Source organism: Thermobia domestica, chromosome 4, assembly GCF_964235325.1.
Source record: "Thermobia domestica chromosome 4, izTheDome1.hap1.1, whole genome shotgun sequence".
NCBI classification, from domain to species: Eukaryota; Metazoa; Arthropoda; class Insecta; order Zygentoma; family Lepismatidae; genus Thermobia; species Thermobia domestica.
The window spans coordinates 275,981,282-276,005,923 of record NC_137457.1 but is presented as its reverse complement, the minus strand read 5'-3'; the positions used below and the strand labels follow the sequence as shown (position 1 = coordinate 276,005,923).

The following is a 24,642-nucleotide window of genomic DNA, read 5'->3' as shown; positions in this document are numbered from 1 at the left end:
GGCCTGGATTATTCCTTGGTCCATAGGTTGAGGCAAAGCTGTCGTGTTGGGAGGTAAAAATGTCACTTTTATATTTGGATGCATAGTTTCAAGTTCGCGAGGATGACCTGGTACATTGTCCAAAACTAGAACTGCTTTAAAGTCTAAATTCTGTTTTTTAAAAAATAAGTTTCAACTTCATAAACAAAACAATCCCGGAACCAGTCACAAAAAATAGCGCTTGTAACCCACGCTTTCTTATTAGCACGCCAAAACACTGGCAGGTCGTCCTTGTTTTGAATTTTTAAAGCCCGAGGATTTAACGATCTATAAAGCATCACTGTCTTTCACCTGGATCTACATGAGTCACTTCTCTCTCTTCATTTTTTTAAGTTCTGAAAGGGAATGCCTTCATCCATTGATGAAGAGATGCCGGTAACGTAAATACGCAGTATGTCCTTGACTACACACTTGCAATAAATTATGGCGAAGTTTCTTCTTTCGTTACGCACAGCATATGAATAATATTGGTCAATGTATATATTTGTCCCACGTAGCTTTCTTCGATTTCTAAGAACGATTTCTTTCTTCTTATCCGATAAAAGTTTACACACAATAGGATGTTTTTTTCTGGTGTTCTGTAGCCGACCCTATGTACCAGGTCCAGATTATTATCCAACAATTCCACTTGAAATCGATTACGCAACAAGTCAGCAACTTTGTTTTCTGTGTCACTCCAGCTTTCACTGACACTTTCTTTGATCTCGAAAAACACTTGATTTTGCCTGCGAGAGCGAGTTTGCTAGTCGTTTAACCAAGTCTTCTAGGTAAACGGTGTACTGACGAAGTTCACTTATGTCAGTTTTCGCTCGTTCACCTTCAACAGTACACACACGATCAACTATTTTAGACATGGTCTCCCAAATATGTTTCACTTTACACACCAATGTCTCATTACAGGAGCGAAGGGAACTTAACATCTATTTGACCTCCGCAATGTCACTCTTTTACATGTTTGTAGGGCCTGGATTTAGCTTCACTCTCCTATTATCAACAATGTCACTCTCATACACTATACGTGTATAGCTCTTTTCCATCACTTAAAAAACTAAGCAAAACAGTTTTTACATTTTACATAGCTATACGACCAAACAATCCAATTATTACTCTCTAGATGCACAAGGAGACCCATTTCGAAGTTGATTGTACTTCAGAGGGAGAGAAAAGCACGTCTAACCTCTTTACAACTCTCAACAACTTTACAACAACTATAGCAATAATATATGCTGTATACTAAAAACTTTTTCTTAAATGCCAATATACATAGCACCAGGCCCGTATCCAGGGGATCTAGGGGGTCGCCTCCCCTAAATTTTTGCTGCCCTCCCTAAAATTTTCACGGTAATCTTACAAATGAACTATAATATGTTTGGATCTCCACCCCCCCGTACATTTTTGGGCTAGCTACCGGCCTGCATAGCACTTTTCGCTATAAATGTTTTGCTGTATATCCAGAATGTGGATCATATAAGCACAGTCTCTGCAGATAGCAAAATAATAAAAACAACAACAAAAAAAAAAATTAAGAATGAGGACTGAGCTTTATGTGATTCGCGTAATGTGAATCTCGTAGTGGTCGTTCCTTTGTAAAAAAAAAATAAAAATAAAAATAAAAATAAAATAAAATAAAATAAAATAAAATAATGAATAGTTCTGACAACTTCCTAAAAAGGTTAATCCGGCTTGAATAAATTCGTAGTAGTTTCAGTATGTAGCGAATACTGATAGAAGACATCAACTGCGTTGCGTTATTATGTGTAAAATGCATCTTTGACACGTGAAAATGTGATTGGAAGTTCTTCTTTGGTCTGTAGATAGTCTAACTCAAATGCAGCTGTGTAAATAGAGAAATGATTTGACCACTAAATACTTCCGTAATTAAAGAATAAATAATTTATTGTTTTCTGATTTCATGTTAGTTTCTTGGAAATTGAATTTTCCTTCTTAATAATTATGTATAAGTACATTAAAAATAACTGTGTAAATAATATATTTCATATAGTTTCTGCAACATATACCGAGTGTGTAAGAATGGTTGAAGCATATTATCTTCTTTGAATGAATCGAGCTTTATATTTCGTACTCTGATTTACAGGATGACGTATGTAGCATTGCAAGTAAGCGAGGTTCGTTTGTGAGTCATATATGCATTGTGGCAAACAGTGAAAATGAGAAGATCTTGGATGAGTACCAAATTTCGTATCAGCTCTTGTCTCATCGGGATACCAGCATTAGAGAGAAGGTAACATTTATTATGGATACTTACCACTTATATTAATTAATGTAAGTAAAGGACATATTCACATTTGTAAAGCACAATATATTGTTTTTGTTTTCTAAATTGCTCTTGTGCCACACTTATTCTGCAGTCTTTCTAGCACAAGACGTTACAAACACAGTTATTTACAAAAATACTCTATTTGCTCCGGCGTATCAAGGAAAATGGAGTCAATAAATAATTAGAGTAGAGGGGGGCAAGAGTACGTGGGGGGTAAGGATACGATTCCCTAAAATCAGGTGAATATATTCGCGTATGGCAATAATGCGTCACGTGGAGTTTGATGTTAATGGCGTCTAGAACCTAAACAAGTTTGAGTGTGCTGCGGCAAACTACAAGCTATCTAGATAATTATTTATGTTTTTCTAATAGTTTGATATAATATTGGGACATAAGTACTTAATGAATAACTTACACAATTTTTTAACGATTTCAAAGTACTATAAAGCGTTAGTTTCTAACATATCCATTGTTTGACAGGATGGAGTAAATTGACTTTCTTCCAACAGTTGGCTGTACAACATCACGAGAAAGTCAATTGTTTAGTGAGGGGGCAAGGGTACGCAGATACCGACGGGGCAAGGGTACGCGTACGTACTCTTGCCCCTTCTGTTCTATGAAAAAAGAATCCAATGTGATTTAGATCTAACAATCAAAAAAGAATGTAGATTCCGTTGTAATAGAGAGTGATGGCAAACTTTACGAATACTGGTTCCCATATGTAGCCTCTAACGTTAAGAATTCAGAAGAATCCTAATATATTCTTATGTACGAGGGATAAATTGTTACTCTAAATACCACTCCTTACATAAAATATCTAAGGTGGTGTTTGAGTTTTCGAAACAAATGAACGTGTGAGATAGTTAAATCTGCAGTTATTGAATAACATTACGCTTGCTTATTTTATTCAGGTTTCAGAAGTGCTACTCTTCGTCCTCTTTTATCTTAAATGTCAGTAGTTTTCAGTAATAAATTTCAGTGGGCCTTATGCAGAGTCGTTCTGACGCGTGATTAGTGCCATACTAAAAAGTTCGACTACCATATGTTTCCCGTAGTAGTCAGTCCTTTAGTAATCATACGTTAAAATGACTCTGCATAAGGCGGCATCAGTCCAATGATTGGTATGGGATCCTATCAAGATATATGGTGCTAACCTAACCTAACATTTGACAATATGTAGCTTCATCAAAGATAGGTCGAGAGGTTTTCAAGTTACCCTCGTAGGTGACAAGCATTCTGTAACTGATGGAATAAGCCAAATTTGGAAATATATTTTTATAAAGGATCTAAATAATGTCTGATTTTTTTGTATCCTACGCATTCCCATTACTGATATAAGGAGAATTAAGAATTTTTCTTTTCTTTTTTTAAATGAGAATCTGCAACGTCTTTAGGCACAATAAAGCCAGTAGGCCTATTTACCGAAGAAATGGAGAACGAATTAGTGGAATATATCACATTACAGGATCAATTCTTCTATGACTTAACTTTAAAAGATCTAAGAAGAATGGCATACAATTTTGCTGAACTTAACTAGTTGCCCCATATCGTTTAGCCATGCGAATCGAATGGCAGGAAGAGATTGGACAGAGTCTTTCCGTCGTAGACATATGACTATTGTTTTGCGACAGCCTTCAAAGAGTGGTCTGGGGAGAGCTCGTGACTTTAGCAAGCCACAAGTTGAACGCTTTTTTAATTGTCTAAAAGATCTTGTTAAGAGAAAACGGCTTTTCTCTACGGGATATCTACAACATGTACGAAACAGGCATAAATACGGTTCCTCATAAAGTTCCAAAAGTCGACTAAAAATCAGTTGTGAATAAAACTGTATCTAGTGATTTTGGAGTTAACATAACAGCTGTTTCCTGATGAGTGCGTTTGGTTCCTTTATTCCCCAGATATTTCCCAGAAAATGAATGAAACAAGAATTATTCGATGGCTAGCCGCCGGGTTCTGTGGGAATGATATCTGATTCTGGTTCACCAACTCACAACTTTTCGTAAAATGGTTATATTATTTACACCAATATGTGCGATCAAATTCGGTTACGAAAACGGTATTGTTACTTGTTGACAATCAGACCTCTCACATTTCAATCGAGGCGATTGATTTCTGCAGGCAAAACGGGATAGTGTTGTTGAATTTACCACCCCATACCAGCCATAATTTAAAACCATTAGATCGCTCCTGTTTTTGCCCGCTGAAATCATGATGTTCAACAGTGTGTGATAAATGGATTGAGGAATCATCCATCCCGCCTAATTCCAAGTTGCGAGTTTGTTTACTGAGGCTTACTACAAAGCTACAACCATTGGTATTCAGCCTTCAAGAATCTGGAGTTGTCCCACTGAGTCCAGAAGTGTTCACTGAAGATGATTTTCTTCCCTCTATTGTTCATGTGGTAGATTTAAATGTAGAAGCCAGCTCTGAAGATGGAAGCATTCCTGAAGCAACAAATCAAGCATCAGACCTGAATAGAGCCCAAAATCGTTCATCGGATAATTCACTGGAAGTAAAAAGGGACTCCATACGGCGCACCCAGATCAAGCACTCCTTTGCCAATTGCTCGTCCTCCTCCATCTGTTACCAAACCTTCAAACAGTAACTCTAGATCCTCACTAGAAACAAGCAAGAGCTCATGCGGACTGTCCACTTCAAACACTCTTCTGCCGGTTGCTCGTTCTCATTCATCTGTTACCAAACCTTCAACCAGTAACGCTGGATTCTCACTAGAAGCAAGCAAAAGCTCATGCAGACTGTTCACTTCAAACACTCTTCTACCGGTTCCTCGTTATCATTCATCTGTTACCAAATCTTCAACCAGTAACACTGGATAATCACTAGAAGCAAGCAGGAGCTCATGCAGATTGTCCACATCAAACACTTCTCTGCCGACTGGTCGTTCATCTGTTACCAAACCTCCAACCAGTAAAACTGGATCTTCACTGGTGGTAAGCAGGGGCCCATGTAGACCGTCCACATCATAGACTTCTTTGGTGGTTGTCAGTCCTCCTCCGACTGCCACCAAGCCCACAACCAAAAATCTTGATCTTCTCAAGGTCAATCAGAGATTCTGATATCCTCTCCTTTCAAGCAGAACTTACTTTTGAAACGGCGCCCTCCAAAGAGCAAAGGCAAACATCAACTTCCACCAAGAAAGTTACAACCGAAGGTAACTCCTCATGTCAGTGAGGAAGTAGTGTACGAGTGTTCATTATGCAATATCATCTACAGTGATCCACTAATAGAAGACTGGATCAAGTGCGCAAGATGCAATGAATGGTGGCATGAACAATGCACATCATATGAAGGAGTAGGCACTTTCATCTGTGATAATTGTTAATACTTTTTTGGGTGCGTACTCTTGCCTCTTTGATTTCGTACTCTTGCCCCACATATAGGGGCAAGAGTACGAATTTGAATGTTTTCATTTTATGCATTATAGTTTCTCCAAAGACAGAGGTATATAAAAGTTGAGTTCACATTTCGTAAAGGAGAGTTCAAGTTTTGTGTTCCATGTAAAAGTTTTCCGTTGTAACTATTTTTTACCAAAATATATAAGTTTAATTGAAATTTGCGTACTCTTGCCCCCCTTTCCTATATAGGCACCTGTATTTACTATATTTTTATAATTAAAAGAAAAAACTTTAAGAAAAGATATAAACCTTACTGGGACTGTAAAACAATAGAAACTGCATAATGTTTCCAATGCTATTTATAACTGTGTTAAGAAATCCCTAGAGCAAAGCATTTAACTACAACAGAGAAGGTCTAGGGTCTGCAAGGTTTCTTGCAGGTATGACAAGCTACAGTTCTCAATCACAAGTCTACTACACGTATTCAGTGCGGTTGAGGAACACTAGAACTTGCATCTATTATAGATCCTTCTGTAATTCAGCCACTAGCTGTGCAAGATTGAGACTGATAATATTGTCGACGTGCTGACTCCATGGTCCGGCGTCTCACTAAAAATCATCGCAATGGGTTGAAGCATTTCATCACGGTTTTTTTGATGATTATGGTGCCATACACCAGCATATATATTACATTCGTCCATGGATCATAATCTCTCATTATACAATGAAGACATCAATTTGGTAGCGATTAATTTCGCATATCTTGAAACGTCTATTATGGCCTCTGGCCTTCCGTCACACGTACACACGCTGAATCACGTTTCTTCACTGAGTAGTGCCTCTACACACAGTTCTGGCCTTAATTGCAAATAGTTTTTGAAAATCTATGACACTCCTATTTCCTATCGAGTTGGGGGATTGAGATTTATATATACTGATGAAGGTTTTTCCTAAATTCCTTCTCCATTGAGGTGTCAGTACACCGTTAGCCGCAAAATTGAGTTATCTGCAGCTATTTAGAGGTCCTGAGACATCTAGGTTGCACTCATGTCACTATGGCGAAGGTCTATTAATGTTAGAAACATTAATCCGTGTGTGTTGTGCTTCGTTGCCCCCTTAGTCTGGTCGTCAGGCCATTGTCTCAATTTTGTGTAGCAGCTGCCATATTCGGAAAATCAATTGTTTAGCCACATTCAATTATCTTACCAATTCCCCTTACGATCGATCGCTAGTCATTCAATGGACTACTCGTCAGTGCTACGCATCATCCAAATTTTGGCAATGAGTCATCATGAAACTGTACAGCCCACGATCAGTTGAACTTAGCTTTCAAATGATATGACAGCTATACAATCTGTGCATTTCTCATCTACCAAGCTGATAGTAGTTTGCACGAGTTTCTTTACGTCTTGACGAATGGTAATCACACGGCATGTTTACGTAAGTACTGTGTTACATATTGGTTATACTCGGCAAAATCACTTTTTATCCGGCATTTTCGTATATCTGTTCAATTTTGGACACATATGTATTTACATTAAGCATTTAGAATTACGGATCTATAATTTCTTCTACGTTTCTCGATATTAAGTTTCCTCCTTTATCTGCAGCTGTAGTTTCAAATATACCGACGTAATTTCTAAAATATTTTTATCATTAATAAGTAAGTAAAATAAAGTAACTTCGTGCTATATGAAGTAGAAAGATGATAATAAAAATTAGAACGTTAAAGTAATAAAGGTATTTTTCATTTATTTTAAGACTTTTCTAAACATATTTTCCATTCTATCAACATGTAAATTCACAACTTCCTTCATTTATTATAATTTGATATTCAAAAACTTACTTTTTTTACCAATTCTTATTAACATCCAAATTTTTGGAGAATTCTACAACAGTAATAACACAAGTCAGACGGACATTTTCTTACAAATCGGAAGTAAGTATTCTAGTATTGAATACTCTGATTAAATGATGCATTTGAAACAGATAGAAAGAAAGTTACAAAGGATTAAGTTGCTTCTTTATTGTAAAATATTTATTTTAAATCTATGCTTAGAAAATTATCCATCTAGTTATATGTGTGGTTTTCGGGTTAGGCTAGGATTTACATTTCTGGGCTCTCGGCATCTCAGGCCATTTAGCCCTTTACGTTTTGCGGGATGACGTCCCTCGGCGAGCCTACAATCCGGGGAAAGGGAAAGAAGAAAGGATTGGGGAAGCGGCCTGGGACCTATAAGTTAGGTACCACCCCGATATTTGCCTGGTGTGAACGAGGAAAACCCAGGAATACCTCATTCAGGGTGGCTGGCCTGAAAAAGTGGCCCCCACCGGGAATCGAATGCGGGATTGCTCGCACCGAAGGCGAGAGCGTTAGCGACTACGCTACGCGGGGCCACGGTGTGGTTTTCAATATACATAAAGATCATAATCTCATTTACAGCAAGTTGATATCTAAATCCACTGTGGAGATGTTATAGGCATTAATAGGGTTTGAAAGTTATTTTTTTTTAATTTCGAGACCTTTTTGTAATTATAGCTACCAAGAGGAAAGCAATCTTTTTTTTTGAAAGCAATATATTTTAGCTACGTGACTTTAAGCAATATACCAATCTCGAACCTTGTTTCCTATTCTCCGAAATGACTTGGAGTTTCAACTTGGTGTATATGGCATCTTGAATTTTAAGTTTATTGATGCTCATCTGTATGTGATTGGCTGTTAGATTAGCGATGTACATTATCTAACGTTTTGAAAAAAAAATAAAATCTTCAATTTGTTTTAACTTTGTTCCTAAATATTTGAAATATTACCTAACTATCGTATATCATACTATTTGACAGTAGGAATTTACGACGTGTAATCGTATCCCTTACCTTACTTTTGTTGCAAACACTTCCTAGACTTTGATGCTTACGGAAGTTTGTGATACAGTAACAGAGATGTCATTTGGGTGGGGCATGGATCAATGCTCCCTTCTAATTTTGAGAAGTCCGTACCTCATTAATCGATTGTACATTTAGAATAATAGTAAAAGACGTGAAATTTTTGTGACATGGATCCTTTCACTTGCTGAAAAAATCTGAAATAACACTACAGTACTGTAGTGTTCTGTTTGTAACACTGAATAATGTGGGTATATTATATGGTTTTATCATATAGACATGGAATATGTAATAACCTTACATATTTTTATTTTTTAAACTATAATTTTATATTGATTTAAATAACATTACCAGAAGGGTGATAGTGCGGAATATATCAGCCAATATCCCCAAGCGACATTTTCAAGCTATTAAATTTCTTCGACTGTTTTACAAGTAAGCTAATAGTCAAATATTTCTTTAAAAGTAAATGGTCCGCTTTGCATACACAGAAATTAGTGCAAATTAGATAAATTGAAATGTGGATACACGACGCTAGTAGGGTAAGAACCCCTAATATGAGGATAGGGACCTAAATTGAGAATCCCACCTATCTTGTGAAGCAAGAGCTGCAATCTAGTGGAAGCGAGCTAAAACAAAAGGAAATAGCCCGCCACAGCATCGGAAGTCACATGAGTTCGTTATGTGGAGAGTTGTTAGTATAGTGGAGGCTGGAAGAAATAGCGCCCCTACAAAGTGTTCTTAACGTACACATACCAGGCTCTAAAAATGGAGAAGGTAAATCGATGTTCATTCTATCTTTATTTTCTTTTATACCAGTGAATATACACTGTTAAAAATACTTTCTTAAATCTGAGAAACCGTTTCTTATCTGTGCACCAAGAATAACTTTTCTTAAAAACAAGAGTTTGAAACCCTCATTAATGAGAAATGAAGAAAAGTAGATGAGGTTGTATAAAGTGAAATGAGAAAATATACTGTTACTTTCCTTATGAATGAGAATTGCCAAATCTCATTTCTAAGGAAATATTGTCTCGGTGCACAGATAAGAAACAGTTCCTCATATTTAAGAAATCATTTTTAACAGTGTACGTATTGCAACATGTAATGAGTAACGATTTTCTTCTACTTATATTTGAGATGACGTTAGTCATTTGTTTATCGATTGAATGTCTTATTATGAGACCCTTAACGGGTTCAATATATGAGACCGGTCTCATAATGTGACCCATATAGTAATATTGGGTCTTATATAAGGAGCTCATTTGTATCGATATTTCTGTATTCACAAAGTAGTCTCTTAAACTTAGTCCTGTACATAGAGTCAGTGATTTCCTTGGCATTGCACTGTCATTTTGGACACATTTCTTCTCATTTGGTACATATTTGAACATTAAAAGAAGTGATCAAAAAGCGTTGCAGTTTATGTGCACAAAAAGTAAAATTTTACAGTGCGTGTCTTCTAAAATTGAAGAAAATGAGTTAGATTGAAAATGTAACGTTTTGTATTTTTGTGCCATCAAAGGATTTGGCTTAAAGACAGTATTGAATAGTGAATTAATAAAAAGAACTCTTTTAAGAGTACACAAAAAGCCGGGGTCTCTTATTAGGTACCCCTCATAAAAATGGCAGTGTAGCAACTTTGGTCACATTTTTCAATATAATTTTTTATTGTTATATTTTTATGTATTGCAATAGTTTGTATCGTAAATTAGACATTCCATAGAATATATTAAAGTAATAACAGTTTTGTTTATGCTAGAAATAAGCAGTATATGGAATCTTAACTTTTAAGGTCTCATATTACGGGTTCTTACCCTATGTATATCTGCCAATCATGTCGTGCATACTGAAAAATATTATTTTAAGCACAAAATCCAGTGACTGCTGCAAATATTTCTGTAAGTGGTCTGTTATTTTTTAAAAAATCGTTGTGAAAGTATCTCATATAATTTGTATTATTTTCTGTGTACTGTTTCAAACATAATTTCGAAGCGAATACGACTGTGGACTAATATCCCAAACCTTTAACAGTTAATAGATTTAAATGAAGAAAGCTCTTTTCAAATCATGAGAATGATTTTTGTATAACTGGTTTCGTTTTTCATATCAGTGTCACTGAAACTAAGAACTAAAAGTCTTCCCACACCCAAATAACTAGTAGGGGCCGCGGTGGCTCAGTGGTAGAGCGTTCACCTCTGGTGCTAGTTGTCCCGGGTTCGATCCCAGCCCCCGCCAAGTGAACTTTGTGGTGGACAAACACCGTATGCGTGGGTTTTCTCGGGGTTCTCCCTTTCCTCCCACTTTCTTCATTCCACCATTTCATTCATTACTCATCATCACCGTCTCCTTTAGCCTAACCGGCATAACCGTGGGACGTAAAACTCAAAGATTTCATTTTCAAATAACTAGTAGTATCATGCAAAGTAGAAGCTAGTGAGTCAATTTTAACCCTAGACTACTAAGGCTCTTGAGAATCACGTAGATACTAAGCATTCGTAATTTTTACGACTCGGTTTTTTTCTTTTTTTAGGCATATGTATGTGATATAATTGTTTAAAAGTATTATTTGTTTATGACTATGTACATAATTACGTGAAATAATCAGGGGCGTCATTTCAGACTTCGCTTGAGGGGGGCAAGAGCACCACCGATATAAGACTTTCACGTTTTGTACTAGTATATTAGTAGACAATTTATTAAAGTATATGTATTCATCAAACTCTTGGGGGGGGGGGGCAATTGCCCCCTCCTGCCCCCCCTAAATGACGCCCCTGGAAATAATGTATATTTTTTTATTTTGAAACCCTTCTATTTCTCTACCGTGGCGGTCATTTTTCACACATGTGCTAAAAATGTAAATGTTCAGAAAAGTTTTTTTTTTTTTTTTTAATATTTGAAGAAAATATTTTGACAAATTAATTACTTTATATTATACAGAAAGGATTCAGAAACATCGTGTTATATCGTCGCTTCTATGACAGAGGGCCGTAAGTTGTTTTTGTTTTTGTTTTTTGAAAATCCATTTTTTTTCGCTCACTGAATCACTTACGTTACATTCTTGCACCTGGCAAATTGATTAACCTTAATTCGCAAGTGCAAAGTTTGTAAAACACTATTATTTAAATTAAATAAAAAATGTTATGTATGAAAATGTGCCTGACAAAATGCATAATAAATAACCTTTGCCCTGGAAATATCAAAAAAAAAAAAAAACAGTTTGCTTATAATTTGAGAGAGTAATGAGAAATTCAAATCAAGCAAAACCTTTTTTTTTCCGCTCTCCTGTAAAAAAAAGTGCAAATGTAACTTACGCCCCTCTGTCATGGAAGCGACGATATGATATAAGGCAAAGTTTTGTGTTTTTCTATTTTAGACGTAAAATTAAATATTGCATATATTCAAAATGAAAAATGACATACATAAATGTTTCTGTAAAAGACACATAACCGTCAGACCTAATAATTCTTCTGTAACAATGGAAAATTGATTTAGTTTATACTGTTGATAGTTTAATACACTACGTCAAAGTTTTTAGTTTAGGTTATTACTTTTCCTTATCACTAGAGCAATCCACATTATGATTTATTTTTTGTTTAATCATGCTTTACTTTTTTCAAATTATGCTTTATTATTAATTTCAATCTTTGCTTTACATTAATCGTATATAATGTGTAATATTTACTATACATTAAATATTCTAAATATTTTGATCTTTTTATTAATATTTTATGCAACCAGTTTCTTTCATATTTAATAAACTTTCTACTTAATGTACTGTAAAGAGATGCTTTACTCGAGTTAGTTTTCTTTTATCACTAGTGTGTGCACTTTAGAGGTGCACACATACAGAAAGGGACAGTAAAAGATGCCACCAAAAAGTACACAAGATGTTCAAGTTCAAGTGGTACACAAAACAATATATTGTGGAGTCAAGGCGACCAGAATTTTCACTTGCGAAAACGGGACGCATATGAATTGGCTACGGGGGTGGGGATATCTGACTTCCAGATTGCATTTTGGGACTCAGCAGTGTTCTCAATTTACAAAATACACAAGTAAGAGTGACAACACACCGTTTCTAACTTTATGTGTACCACAGAACAAATAATGGTTCCCGATTGCAAGTTCTACCCAACAATTCTTTTAACTAGTTGAACACTTAGAACTCCCACTTGAACCACGAACACTCAATTCCTATTTGAAAATTCAGAAGTTCTAGACACGGTTGAACCTTGGCAACGAGTGTTGGTACGGAAGAGAGTGGAATTTGCATTTACGATTTATATTTTGAATAATAATTACGGGACACCTAGGTCATTTTTACTTAAAAACGGGACATTTAGGCGTCCCGTTCGAGAATCAGAAAGAACGGGACAACGGTTGGAAAAAAGGGACTGTCCCGGCTAAAACGGGACGTCTGGTCACCTTGTGTGGAGTTCTAGTGTATTATTGATTGTTGGCGGAAGTTTACCGAAATACACCGAAAAGTTTACAGAAAAAAACTAAGCTTTTCATTGTTGCATTGTTGTTCTCAATGCTTTTGTATTGTTTGTAGTTAAAGAGTTTTTTTTTTTTTTTTTTTTTTTTACAAATTGTGCTATATATTTTAAATTATGCTTTATTTTCTAAAATTATGCTTTATTATGCTTTTAAAATTAGTTTCTTCTGGCCCCTTAAACAACCACAACTATGTTCAAGGTACCAACCATATGTGTAAATTGCTGTTATGCTTTTGGGTTGCTCTGTTTATCACATTGGACACGTGCTGCTTTATGCTCCGTACAAATAGGCAGACAGGCCCCCTTAACTTCTACTGGCCCCCTTACATTTTTGGGGTGACTACCGGCCTGGGTTGATAGGAACTTTTAGGAAATCTGATATTGACACCCGAAGATTCCGCTGAAAATGTGCTTACTCATTATACAATGCATGTGAAGAGAAACCAGTTTGTCGCAAAGCTCGAGATTAAATTTTCTCCTATTCTTCAGTCTCGCCTTCCAGCAACAACTTGCTCATTAGCATCCGGATCTAGTGGTTTATTATGGGCCATTTTGAGAAAATGACAGAGTAAACTTGTGGAAATCAGATAAACTACTCTGCCGAATATAGTTTGAAAAATGTACGATACACTAGAAAAAACAAACGTGAGTACTAACCATTCGTATTTTTTACGACTAAGAATTTACTATGAGTAATAAGCTTTCGTAAAAATTACGAAACGCCATCCACTACACCCAGACCGAAATGAACTACAGGACTGCTCGCCCGCGACTGGCTTACTGGTCCGGTGAGAGAACCTGTCATGGGAGGGGAAGGGGTATTGGGGTAGGGTTTTCTTTCTATGTCAGTTTTACCAGCTCCATTGGTAAAAATTACGAAGGCTTAGCATTGCAGGGTTAAATTTTACTGTTTTAACTCTTTCCCCGTGATCGAATTTAATCCCAGACAACAGTGAAAGTTCTAAAAGTGCACAATCCTGTATTTTCAAGACAATCGGATAATTCTTACGTCAGTATCCTCAAACATATTTTTCTGTTGCGGATGACTTCATTCTAGTAGCTTCCACTGATTTAAACTTCATACAATAGGCTCTTGGAAAAGCATTCGTCTTTGACCTATTTCAACTCAAAGAAACAAGCTCCATAGGGATAAAATTTTATCTTTGCCCGATTTTCACGCCTAGATAATAGGTGCTATTGGTAAAACTGTATCCAATATTAATTCTAGGCAACATGTCCAATTGCAGAAACTGTGTTGTTTGACTGATCTCAACCCCAGGCAAATGAATGTACTAAGAAAAATTTTAGCTTTGACCAATTTTTTTCAAAGGTAATTGGGGAAGCTTTGGAGGAACTGAGAGCTTGTTATAAGAAATTAGGGTATTGTTCGCAAAGTTATCGTTAGTTTTGATGAAGATATAAATCTATCTGCTGACAGATTTATCTACAAACATAATGTCAGTTGTTAAGTATGTGATAGAAAGCTCCCTGTACGCCGAGTAAATTAGAAAATTTCTGGGATATCATCAGAGTAGAGGAAGTCATATATTTCAACAATGTGCAATATCTGCGCAAGCGATTTTCTATATGATATAACTCCGAGACAATATGCTCTGCTTTAAAGCTGGGACTCAACGAGGCAAAAGTGCATAGGAACACACTGATTAGAACTGTTACATGTTAGGGACCACCAGCTCGGATGTGTTAGGGACGGAATAAAAGTATGCTCCGATGTATTGTTTCAAACTTATGTGTGTAAGAATCATAAAATATACCGTGAAACAATAAATCGGAGCATGTTTCTCGAATGTGAGGACCCGTAAAACTGGTGACTCCCATCTTTTCCGACTTCGCGCCGACGCATTCCGTATCGCTGTTATCAAGCCTTAAGTTTTGCCTACTTTGGACTCAACTTCAAGTAAGAGCATATCTGAGAATTGGTTTGGAGCGCATCTGAGAATTATTCGTTGCTTGAAAGCGCTTGCGCAATTCAGAAATATGGTATAGCTTATTCTCTTTACGCTGACGTAGACCGCTGTTCCACGGTATATCGTATTCGAAGTAACGTGTGTCGCTATCTTGAGTTCCACTGGAAGGCCCTAAGTGTCTGAGTACTTTTGCCCACGAGCTCACACAAATTTCTTTTCTTACTTTTAAGTGAAGAATTATCTAGTAGAGAGTTTTCCGGAATAGTTCATCAACATCCAGTATATATATATATATATATATATATATATATATATATATATATATATATATATATATATATATATACTAGGAGAATTCCAGGCACATTTGAGAAAAGGCTGTACTTATTCTAATGATAGAAAAGTGAAACATACCTTATTTTTCTACGTAACCTCCCTGGACTTCATTACATTTTCCCAACGTTTCACAAGTTTTTTGATTCCGTCAGGGAAAAGTTTCTCGGTTTCATCTTTAACCAATTTTGCACTACATTAATGAGTAGCTGATGGTTGACGTTTAAATTTCTTAACTTCTGGTGGTGGTGGGTGTTTCCAAACCATGCTCGCAGCCTTAATTTCCGGTTTGGGATGATGTACCGAAGTTCATCAGTGGTTGAGGTCGATGGCCTGCCGGATCTTTCATCGTCACATAAAGAAGTTGTTTTCTGTTTGAAACGCTTTATCCATACGTAGATCTTTCTTCGCGATAAATAGCTGTCACGATACTTGCTCGCATTAGGAATTTTTTATGTAGTTGGCTAGAGTGATGTTAGAAGGGCCCAAATCCATAAATAGAATAGGGTTTTTACTTTATTCCGACTACTTGAGCCACTCTTACGTGGACCCTTCAGCAGATCAAATGCTTAGAGAACAATAGAAGAATTGTGACGCGTCCGTTTAAACGGTTGTAACTTTCGAACGCGTTCATAGTTTTTAAATCTGTAAAGTTTTCCTATATCATACTGGTAAGTAGAATAAGTGTATGAAGTGAAAAATTAATAATAATGATGTAATAATTTATAATTTGAATCGCAAGTCAGGCAAAATGTTCACATTGTTTATATATTTTATTAACTTAAAACGTTCAAAACATTATGTGCACCCTCGTGCACCACGTTCATATTTTGTAGAATGGTAGTCTGAATATTAATCAATGCTGTCGAAGAAGCGTAGCTGCCAAAACGTGCCAATTACGAAGCGTGTTGATGTTAATTATTACTCATTAATGTTACAGTGACAAGCCGTTGCAGTTATCATAACCGAATCAAATACCAATAATTTGTGTCATTTAAGTAATAATACATTTCTAATAAATAAGAACGTAAGTAACAAGTAATTGTTCATCAAAATATGTGAAAAAAGTGAATGTTGTTAAAGATACATTGTGAAAATTACGAAGTATGTTGACATTCCTGTTATTCCGCCATTTTGGATCCGCCATTTTGTTTTTATCAACTTTAGTTGCAGAATCGTAATCAGCAACCTCAATAACCCCTTTATCGCCACTTTTGAGAACATTTCTACGACTTTTTCGACTTTTGCAAAATTTATTCCGCCATTTTGGATCCGCCATTTTGTTTTTTTCAACGTTAGTTGCAGAATCGTAATCAACAACTTCAATAACCCATTAATACTAAATTTCATTCAATTTCAATATAGTTATCATATTTTGGCCAGCTTTTTGCGTTTTCGCCCCACTGTGCGTTGTCTCGAAGTGTTGCTAATTACACTCACTCAGCGCTGGTTACTAGCAGTGTTGCCAATTCCTGGAAAGAGAAATTGCGAATGTGCCTTTACTTTCTGAATTCCCCTCGTATATATATATATATATATATATATATATATATATATATATATATATATATATATATATATATATATATATGTGTGTGTGTGTGTGTGTGTGTGTGTTTGTGTGTGTGTGATGAGCGCTTCAATAGCACGTAGCATAACTCCAAACAAGAATTTAAAAAGTATATGTCTAATGCCTTTATTTACTTCACTTATATAGATGGGTACATTTTTGCAATAATTTTTTAAATAGTAAGTTATGACGACACAGGCAACAAAGTTATGATTTTTGTTGCCGACATAACAGAAAATTGAATTGTTCACGAGATATTCAACTACAAGGTTGACTCCTTTGAAATTTAATTTTTCGAGTTAGGTAGCTTCGTCTATGTTTCTTACGTACATTTTTTAAAAGTGCAATTTCATTCTCATCCTAAGTTGGGCGGGCCGCAGAAGATAATATCTTCTCTGGGACACGAACATTCAATTATTTGTAGGATAATTTCTGACATGTGTATCAGCATTTATTTATTTATTTATTGATATGTTTATCTGGCTAGGAATACAGAAGAAGATGCTCTGAGCATGGTAAGCAATATCCAGGGTGTCTGAAACGTCCCCTGACATAGGATAACTATGTTGCTATACTGACAAGGAAAGTACTTGGGCTCGAACGGGTGAATACGCACAAAAAGCATAGCATGTATAATGTTAGCATCCCGAAAGCAAACAGTGATATCCGTTTTTCTGCAAGATGGTGTAAACGTCCGCAAGAGCAGGGCAAAGTACAGCATGTGCTATAAATACAGGGCGTTAGCTCCCATAGGTCACACTTCATCAAACTTTGCTACGGTGCCCTACTTGATTGTCTTTAACTGTAGTGTGCGATTTCTTTTGAACATAGTCATGTTTCGCCGTTTCTTTGCTACATATTGTAACATGTATTTAATATTGCTTTTTGCCTTCAGTTTCGGGTATCGTTGCAGGAGTTTTTTTTTTTTTTATATGAGTTGAATCCGCGCAGATTATAATCCTCGAATATGTTCTCTAGTGTGATACCAGTCAATTGTGTGATCATATTGTCGTCATTACACCTTTTCGGCGACGGTTCGTACTCACTTTGGCTACTTTCATTGTCCAATCCAGGACTTACAGTGTCATTATACGTTCTCACTTTTTCCTCTTCATTCTCTACAGAGTCTTCACCACTGCGTTCTAATGTTCGGAAAGTTTCGGTTTCTAACTGATTTCCACATTTTTGCATAATTATTTTTTCTAGAAAACACGCACATGTCTTATCTTCCAGATCAATTCGTTCCTAATGACGTACCTTGCATCGCACTTTCTCCCCAACCAATCGCACTAAATTCATTGGATTGACCACCACTCTCCGCGGCATTTGACGTCTCACTACACATTCAACCTTTCCTCATGCGGAGACCTAGCGTTTGCAGCTTTACTGTTGGAAGTATTGTAGCGGTAGACAGGGGTGGGCTCTCTCTGCCCCTGTATAGCGCCATCTATTGGTGCAAATTTGCACCATCTTGCAGACAAACTGATATCACCTATCACTTTAGGGGTACTAACGCTATTCATACTCTTATTTTTATGCGCATTTTTTCGGCCGAGCTCACGTATTTTCCTTGCGGGTCAAATACGCACAAATATGAAAGCATGTGTAATGTTAGCACCCCTGAAGCAAACAGTAATGTCCGTGTTTTTGCCATCTAGTGTAAACGTTCGCAAGAACATACCATGTTGACAGGGCGTCTATAATTTTTAACCCCGGGACATTTTTGCAGAAACGTTTGAGTGGATGGAAACATCGGCGCACACCTATCCCATTATTTTTCGGGGAAAACATGTTGAAGGAAAACATATTGCCCCAGGGGCCCCCGTAGTGTCCCAGGCAGGGTTCATCTCACAATTTTCAAATGGTAAGGTGGATGAGGCATTGCTTGAAAGGTATTGCGAAAAGAAACAATCTGCAACAAGTCCTAAGTCTGTATGCGCACCCTATGCAAAATGGTGGTGATAGGCTCTTTCATGACACCTGTGTTGAAATTTTGACTATCTACCATTATGTACAGGGTGAGCGTAGAGACTCGGGACTTGCTTCATCTTGTTTCTTTTCACAATACCTTTCCAATGATATACTACTTGATCCCCGTTACCATTTGAAAATTTTTGTTGGGCCCTGTCTGGGACCCTTCGGGTGACCCTGTGACACAATTTTTTCATTCAAAAAATGTGCCTCTAAAAATGTTCACCTATTTTTCCGTTCACCCAACCCTTTCCTGCAGAAAATGGCTCGGAGTCAGACAGTATAGACGCTCTGTAATTATGGCACATGCTCTACTTTGCCCTGCTCTTGCGGACGTTTACAGCATCTTGCAGAAAAATGGACATCACTCTTTGCTTCCGGGCTACTAACATTACACTTGCTTTCCATTTTGTGCGTATTCACCCGTTCGAGCCCAAGTACTTTCCTTGTGAGAAAAAAATTCTAGGTGGCGTACTTAAAAAGATAGGTTACATGCGTAATTCCTGTAGCTTTTGGACTTAACGTACAGCAGACGTGTGACTGAAAATGCATGTTTCATAATACTTTCTGTATAAGTGTTCCATCTATACGTACTTTCCGTATGAAACAATGTAGGCGGTCAGGATCTCACATACAAATGGACGTATATAACATATAGCTGACGAAGGTAACATAAGTATATGCATGTGATATACATAAAACTGTTAGATGTCAGACATCCTGCAATGGCATGATGTAACATCTAAGAGCAGTGCCTATGTAGCATACGGATAATGTATGGTCCGTACTGATTTCTATAGTAAGCAAGAGGATACCGTATATTTGTACAATATACCGCTGTCCGCAGAACGGATTTTTCTCTGTGTATCAGAGTTACAAGAAAATGTAAGAGAAAAAACGATATCCAAATGTTGCTCTGTAATCTAAAGTGAGAGAATTGTTTAAATTCGCCGAGCCGTTTGGGCTGTTAACTCTATATGAGCCCAATGTTAAATGGAAATGCAACGTTGTCATTTACCTGGAACCACAACATAAGTGAATGAAGTTATTGTCTTTTACGCTAACATGTCGATGGCCAATCCCCATTTCAAACATTAATTTCCCTCACTTATAAAATATTATGGGTCCAGGTAAATGTCAAAATTGCATTTTCATTTAACATCGGGAGCATAAAGAGAGTACAACCAAAACGGCTCGCCCGATTTAAAAATTACTTCACTTTAGATTGAAAACAACATATTTGGAGCTGTTTCTTCGTCTTACATTTTGTTGTAACTCTAATAATAAGAGAATTACCGAATGTTAGGGGACTTTTGAGACACCCTGTATATGATGAAATGAAGTGCAGGTAATGGAATACATGGATATACGATGTTAGTTGTGACGATAGTATTAATCTTCTCCTCTGGAATAACGTCGAGCGGCTCTAGACACTTCGAGCCCTGTTAGAAATCCAGTACATTTATGAAATTATGTGCAGTGGATGAATTGTATATTAAATTAACCGAAATGTTAACAAAGAAAACCATTGTTTTTACAGCGGAAACCCAGGTTCTGGTATCTTCATGGTAGGACCAATTTAGCAGAACAAAAAGCAGGACCTAAAAGGTAAGGACTAGAATATAATATTCACCATAATCATCATCTTCTTCTTCTTCTTCTTCTTCTTCTTCTTATTATTATTATTATTATTATTATTATTATTATTATTATTATTATTATTATTATTATTGAAAATTACTCAGTGTTATGTCCTAGCTAAAATTTCAGGATCTTCTCTTGAAACTACTTAGATGTTAGAAAATATTCCCCATGATACTTCATGTGACCCTAATGCCATATTTCGGCATAATCGTGCGACGTAAAACGTAAATATTTCATTTCATTTTTCCAAATGCCATAATACATTGTTGTATCGAATTTGTTTTTTTCTCGTATCGAATGCTCAAGTTTGCCGGTAAATTTGGTTTCGATTCTTCATTGAAACACATGTGTTTTGAAGTGTAATGTATCTTCTCGTATTGCTTCATCTCGAAAAATACTTTAAACAAAAACCAAGTACAGAATTAAATAGATAAGCACGGTGGCTCAGTGATAGAGCGTTCTCCTCTGGTGCGTAGGGTCCCTTGTTCGATCTTAGCTCGCACAAAGTGGGATTTATAGTGGCCAAACACCGTGTGTGTGTCGGTTTTCTCTGGGTTCTCCGTTTCCTCCTACTTTATTCATTTCATAGTTACATTCATTTCTCATCATCACCGTCTCCTTTACCCTAGCTGGCATAATCGTGGTACGTAAAAGTGAAAGAGTTTAAAAACTGTCAGTTGAAACATTTGTTGTAGTTGAGTGGAATTATGAAATAACAGTACAGAAAAAATACATCTTTGTTTAAAAAGTTGATAAGTAATTATTATTAAGATCAGGAATGATCAAATAGCGACCAATGGACTAGATTCGCTTCTCATGTAGGTTTCATTCGATCCGCGACTGAAAATGCAGAAGTATATGAATTGTTTCATTTATTTTTTTTTTTTTACTCTGTGAGTGAGACGAATACGGCTGACCATTATTCTGTTTTTAAATTTAGAATTTACATTTAGAACTCATAAATGATGTCTTGAACCGTTTAGTTATTAAGCCTATTCTGTAAGGAAAGGCAGTTGTAATGGGCCGATATTTAGAAAACTTCAGATTTCGAAGTTATTTTGAAATATTTGTAACTCAAGCCACAAAGGGACAAGAAGAGGCAAGGAAACTGGAAATTATCTCCCAAATATAGTTCTTAATATGTATTGGCCCATACTGCATCATAAATTAGCCGACACTGATTTAGCTGATTATAAATATTTACTAACTTGTGAAACTAAACTGGAACTAAAGAAGTACAAATTTCGTTTCCAATATTGATTTATATATGAACATAATTTGAAAAGACAACGATATTTCTTAATTGATTTAGCGTCTGTGAAACAAGTAGGAATACGCACGAGACAAGATTTGAGACTGTCTCGTCTCGAAAATGTGCTGTAAAAGTGATGTCTCGACTCGAAAAATATATATTTTTCTATTCGAAGAGCTGTGTCTCGACTCGAATTTTGTCAGGAAAATTCTGTCTCGACTCGTCTCGTGCGCATCCCTAGAAACAAGTTCCATTTCAGACCTTATCCTTTTCTCTGCAATCTGTAATTAAAGATTCAGTATATCATTTCCGGTTTTTATTATTATACCGTAGGTAATATTACTCTCTGCTAGTACTGAACTAGTATTTTCCAGTTCGGAAGTATTTTATAGCAATTTTGCAATCTTTGCGTATATTTAAGGTACAATAATTTACAGTTAAGAGAACTAATAACGTTATTTTCTGTTAGGTATAAAAGTCACAAAGAAGGTTGTAAAAATCCATTTATTTTATTAATTGAATCAGTAATTTTGAAAAGGCCCTAAGTCAGAAAATGACGATTACCTTTAATCCATTTATTTATTTATTGTGTAACACCAACTGGTCACAACAGGTGGTTCATTTCGTACAATTTCAAAAACAGAAGTCTACTTTTTCAAACAGAGGACGATCACTTCTGTTTTTTCAAAATTTTCAAAAAGTAAAGTTGGTTTATTTTCTGTCTCATGACCTTTTCAAAACTACTGAGTCAATTATCGGCACAATATTAGTGTGAATTGCAGTAACCAGAGTTGATAAACGATTCAGTGACTGAATAAAATAATCTATAGCAATAAATGGGATATATTAGGTTTCGGTTTAGTAATATGAACTGATTTCAATAAAGAAGATTCCGAATGCGTAACCTAAATCAAATATAGTTCATTTACGACAATCTATATTGATTTGTTTTTAGAAAGTCGGTTCTGGTTTTGCAACCGAAACTGATATGACAGTGGAAACGAATGTTGATTTAGGTTCTAGGATCTGAATACAGAACATTTCGTATTCCGTTATCAATATCATTCATGATAATAGTCTGCCTCAGGTGGAATTGGCTCAAAGTACACGTGTCACTGATAGGTCTTCCTCCAATGCAACATCCACGGACCGTTTCATTGATCCACTTAGTTTTCAAATTATTCCTCGGTGAATGATCCTTATGGCTACCCTGAAAAATGGTGTGAACAACGACATGAAACCAATAGAAAACAGTCTTTTATTTCTTTTCTCTCCACAGAGTTAAGAGGTCTCTGAAAATAGTCAGAAGCTCTCAGTCACAGCTCGCAGTCAGAAGCTCTCAGTCACAGCTCTCAGTCAGAAACTTCTCAGTCACAGCTGAGAGGAATGGTTTGCAAGAAGATCTGGTAAGAGAAATATAAGATTATTTTGTTGATGCAATTTATAATAGAATAAAAAGTACATTTGTTTCACCATGAAATAAACTAATATTAAACAAATTATATATACCGGTACCGTATAACCACAGCATCTTATAGTCTTTAGCAAAATATAACCGATGTTAAGTGCAAGGTCACAATGACTGAATAATTGCTGAAATGAGCAAACAATGTAGCAGGAACGCTGTTGCTATCTTTTCCACCACTAATGTGTCTGCTATTACCTGACCAGGATAGCAGTGCGGTTTTGGAGGGATAGCGCTGCTGTTGTGTTTACATCAGTTTCAGGGCAACCGCGGTGGGACAGGGGAGGAGAGAGTTTCATCCTGCAGTGTATCCAACGGTTTTTAAAATTTGCAGTTTAGATCTTATACATAGCCTAATCTGTTTACGCTTAATAAAGAAAGCCATAAGTTATATAGTTGTAGTGAACCATTCCTGCAGTAATGCAGATGATTTGTGAATAGTGATATATGAATGCAAATTACGAATTTAAGATCAACATAGTACAATTGACAATTCCGTGAGCTTCTACCGTATATTAAGCAGATTGTATAAAATTGATTACGTTTTATTCGATTTAATTATAAACAGGAGCAACTGCAAAATGCAGGAATGACAATATCAATGACTAAAAGGTTAATTTAAGGTTGATAGCTTAGAGACTTGCGAAATACTTTGTAAGTTTAAATCAAGTTAAGGTTAAGGCTCACGATGTTTGTGTTTGTTTTAAGTGTATGTTTATCGGTTGTCAAATAAATTATTTTCTCGAGTTTTGACCAGGGAAGAATTCCGATATATTTCTACTCGAGAACTGTGAAAGTCCTCTCCATTGGTCTATTGGCTAGTGCATGTGCTTTTAATGTACGCTGTTCTGGGTTTGATTCCCAGTGAGAGACCAAAATTTAATTTTACAATCTTTCACTTTCATTAATCACCTGTGTCCTCTAGCATAAACAACATAATCATAGGACGTTAAAATAAAGAATTTTTTTTTGAGAAGTGAATCATGTTAGGGAGGAAAAAAGGTGAAGAAATGTTTCTTTCATTTTTTAAAGATTTTTTGGGATTGGATAGCTTGCCTTTCGGGATTGATTTGTAAAATTTGTTTCAGTGTATCCTTCTTTACGGATCATTATAGAAATCAGCCCTTTAGTAGAGTTCGAATAAAAGTATTGATAAAACATCAGCGTATGGGTAGTGTAAGCGTAAGTATAATTGCTTCAGTACATAATAAACTCACAACTTTTATTTGTGACGAAAGAAATTTCACGTGGACTCCCTCTGAATTTCTCTCAGGGTCTAGCTATCATGTGACAAAGAATTAAATCTACTAACTGCTTTCACACACAATATAATTTTGAAACTTGGGAGCGTAGTGGTATCTTTGTGTCTGAGTATATAATAATGCTGATACGTTATTCTCTTGAACATCTTAATGGCATTT

At 36.1% G+C, this 24,642-nt stretch overlaps 1 protein-coding gene across 1 annotated transcript in view; it reads left to right on the top strand.

Moving 5' to 3' along the window:
• Positions 1 to 384: 384 nt before the first annotated feature.
• LOC145683131 (uncharacterized) overlaps positions 385 to 24,642 on the top strand; it is a 123,040-nt gene continuing 98,782 nt past the window's right edge. The window contains exons 1-4 of the mRNA XM_081754495.1: positions 385 to 414; positions 2,135 to 2,281; positions 20,401 to 20,468; positions 23,036 to 23,162. Of these exons, the coding sequence (XP_081610621.1) occupies positions 385 to 414; positions 2,135 to 2,281; positions 20,401 to 20,468; positions 23,036 to 23,162 (372 nt within the window). The remainder of the gene's footprint in view (positions 415 to 2,134; positions 2,282 to 20,400; positions 20,469 to 23,035; positions 23,163 to 24,642) is intronic.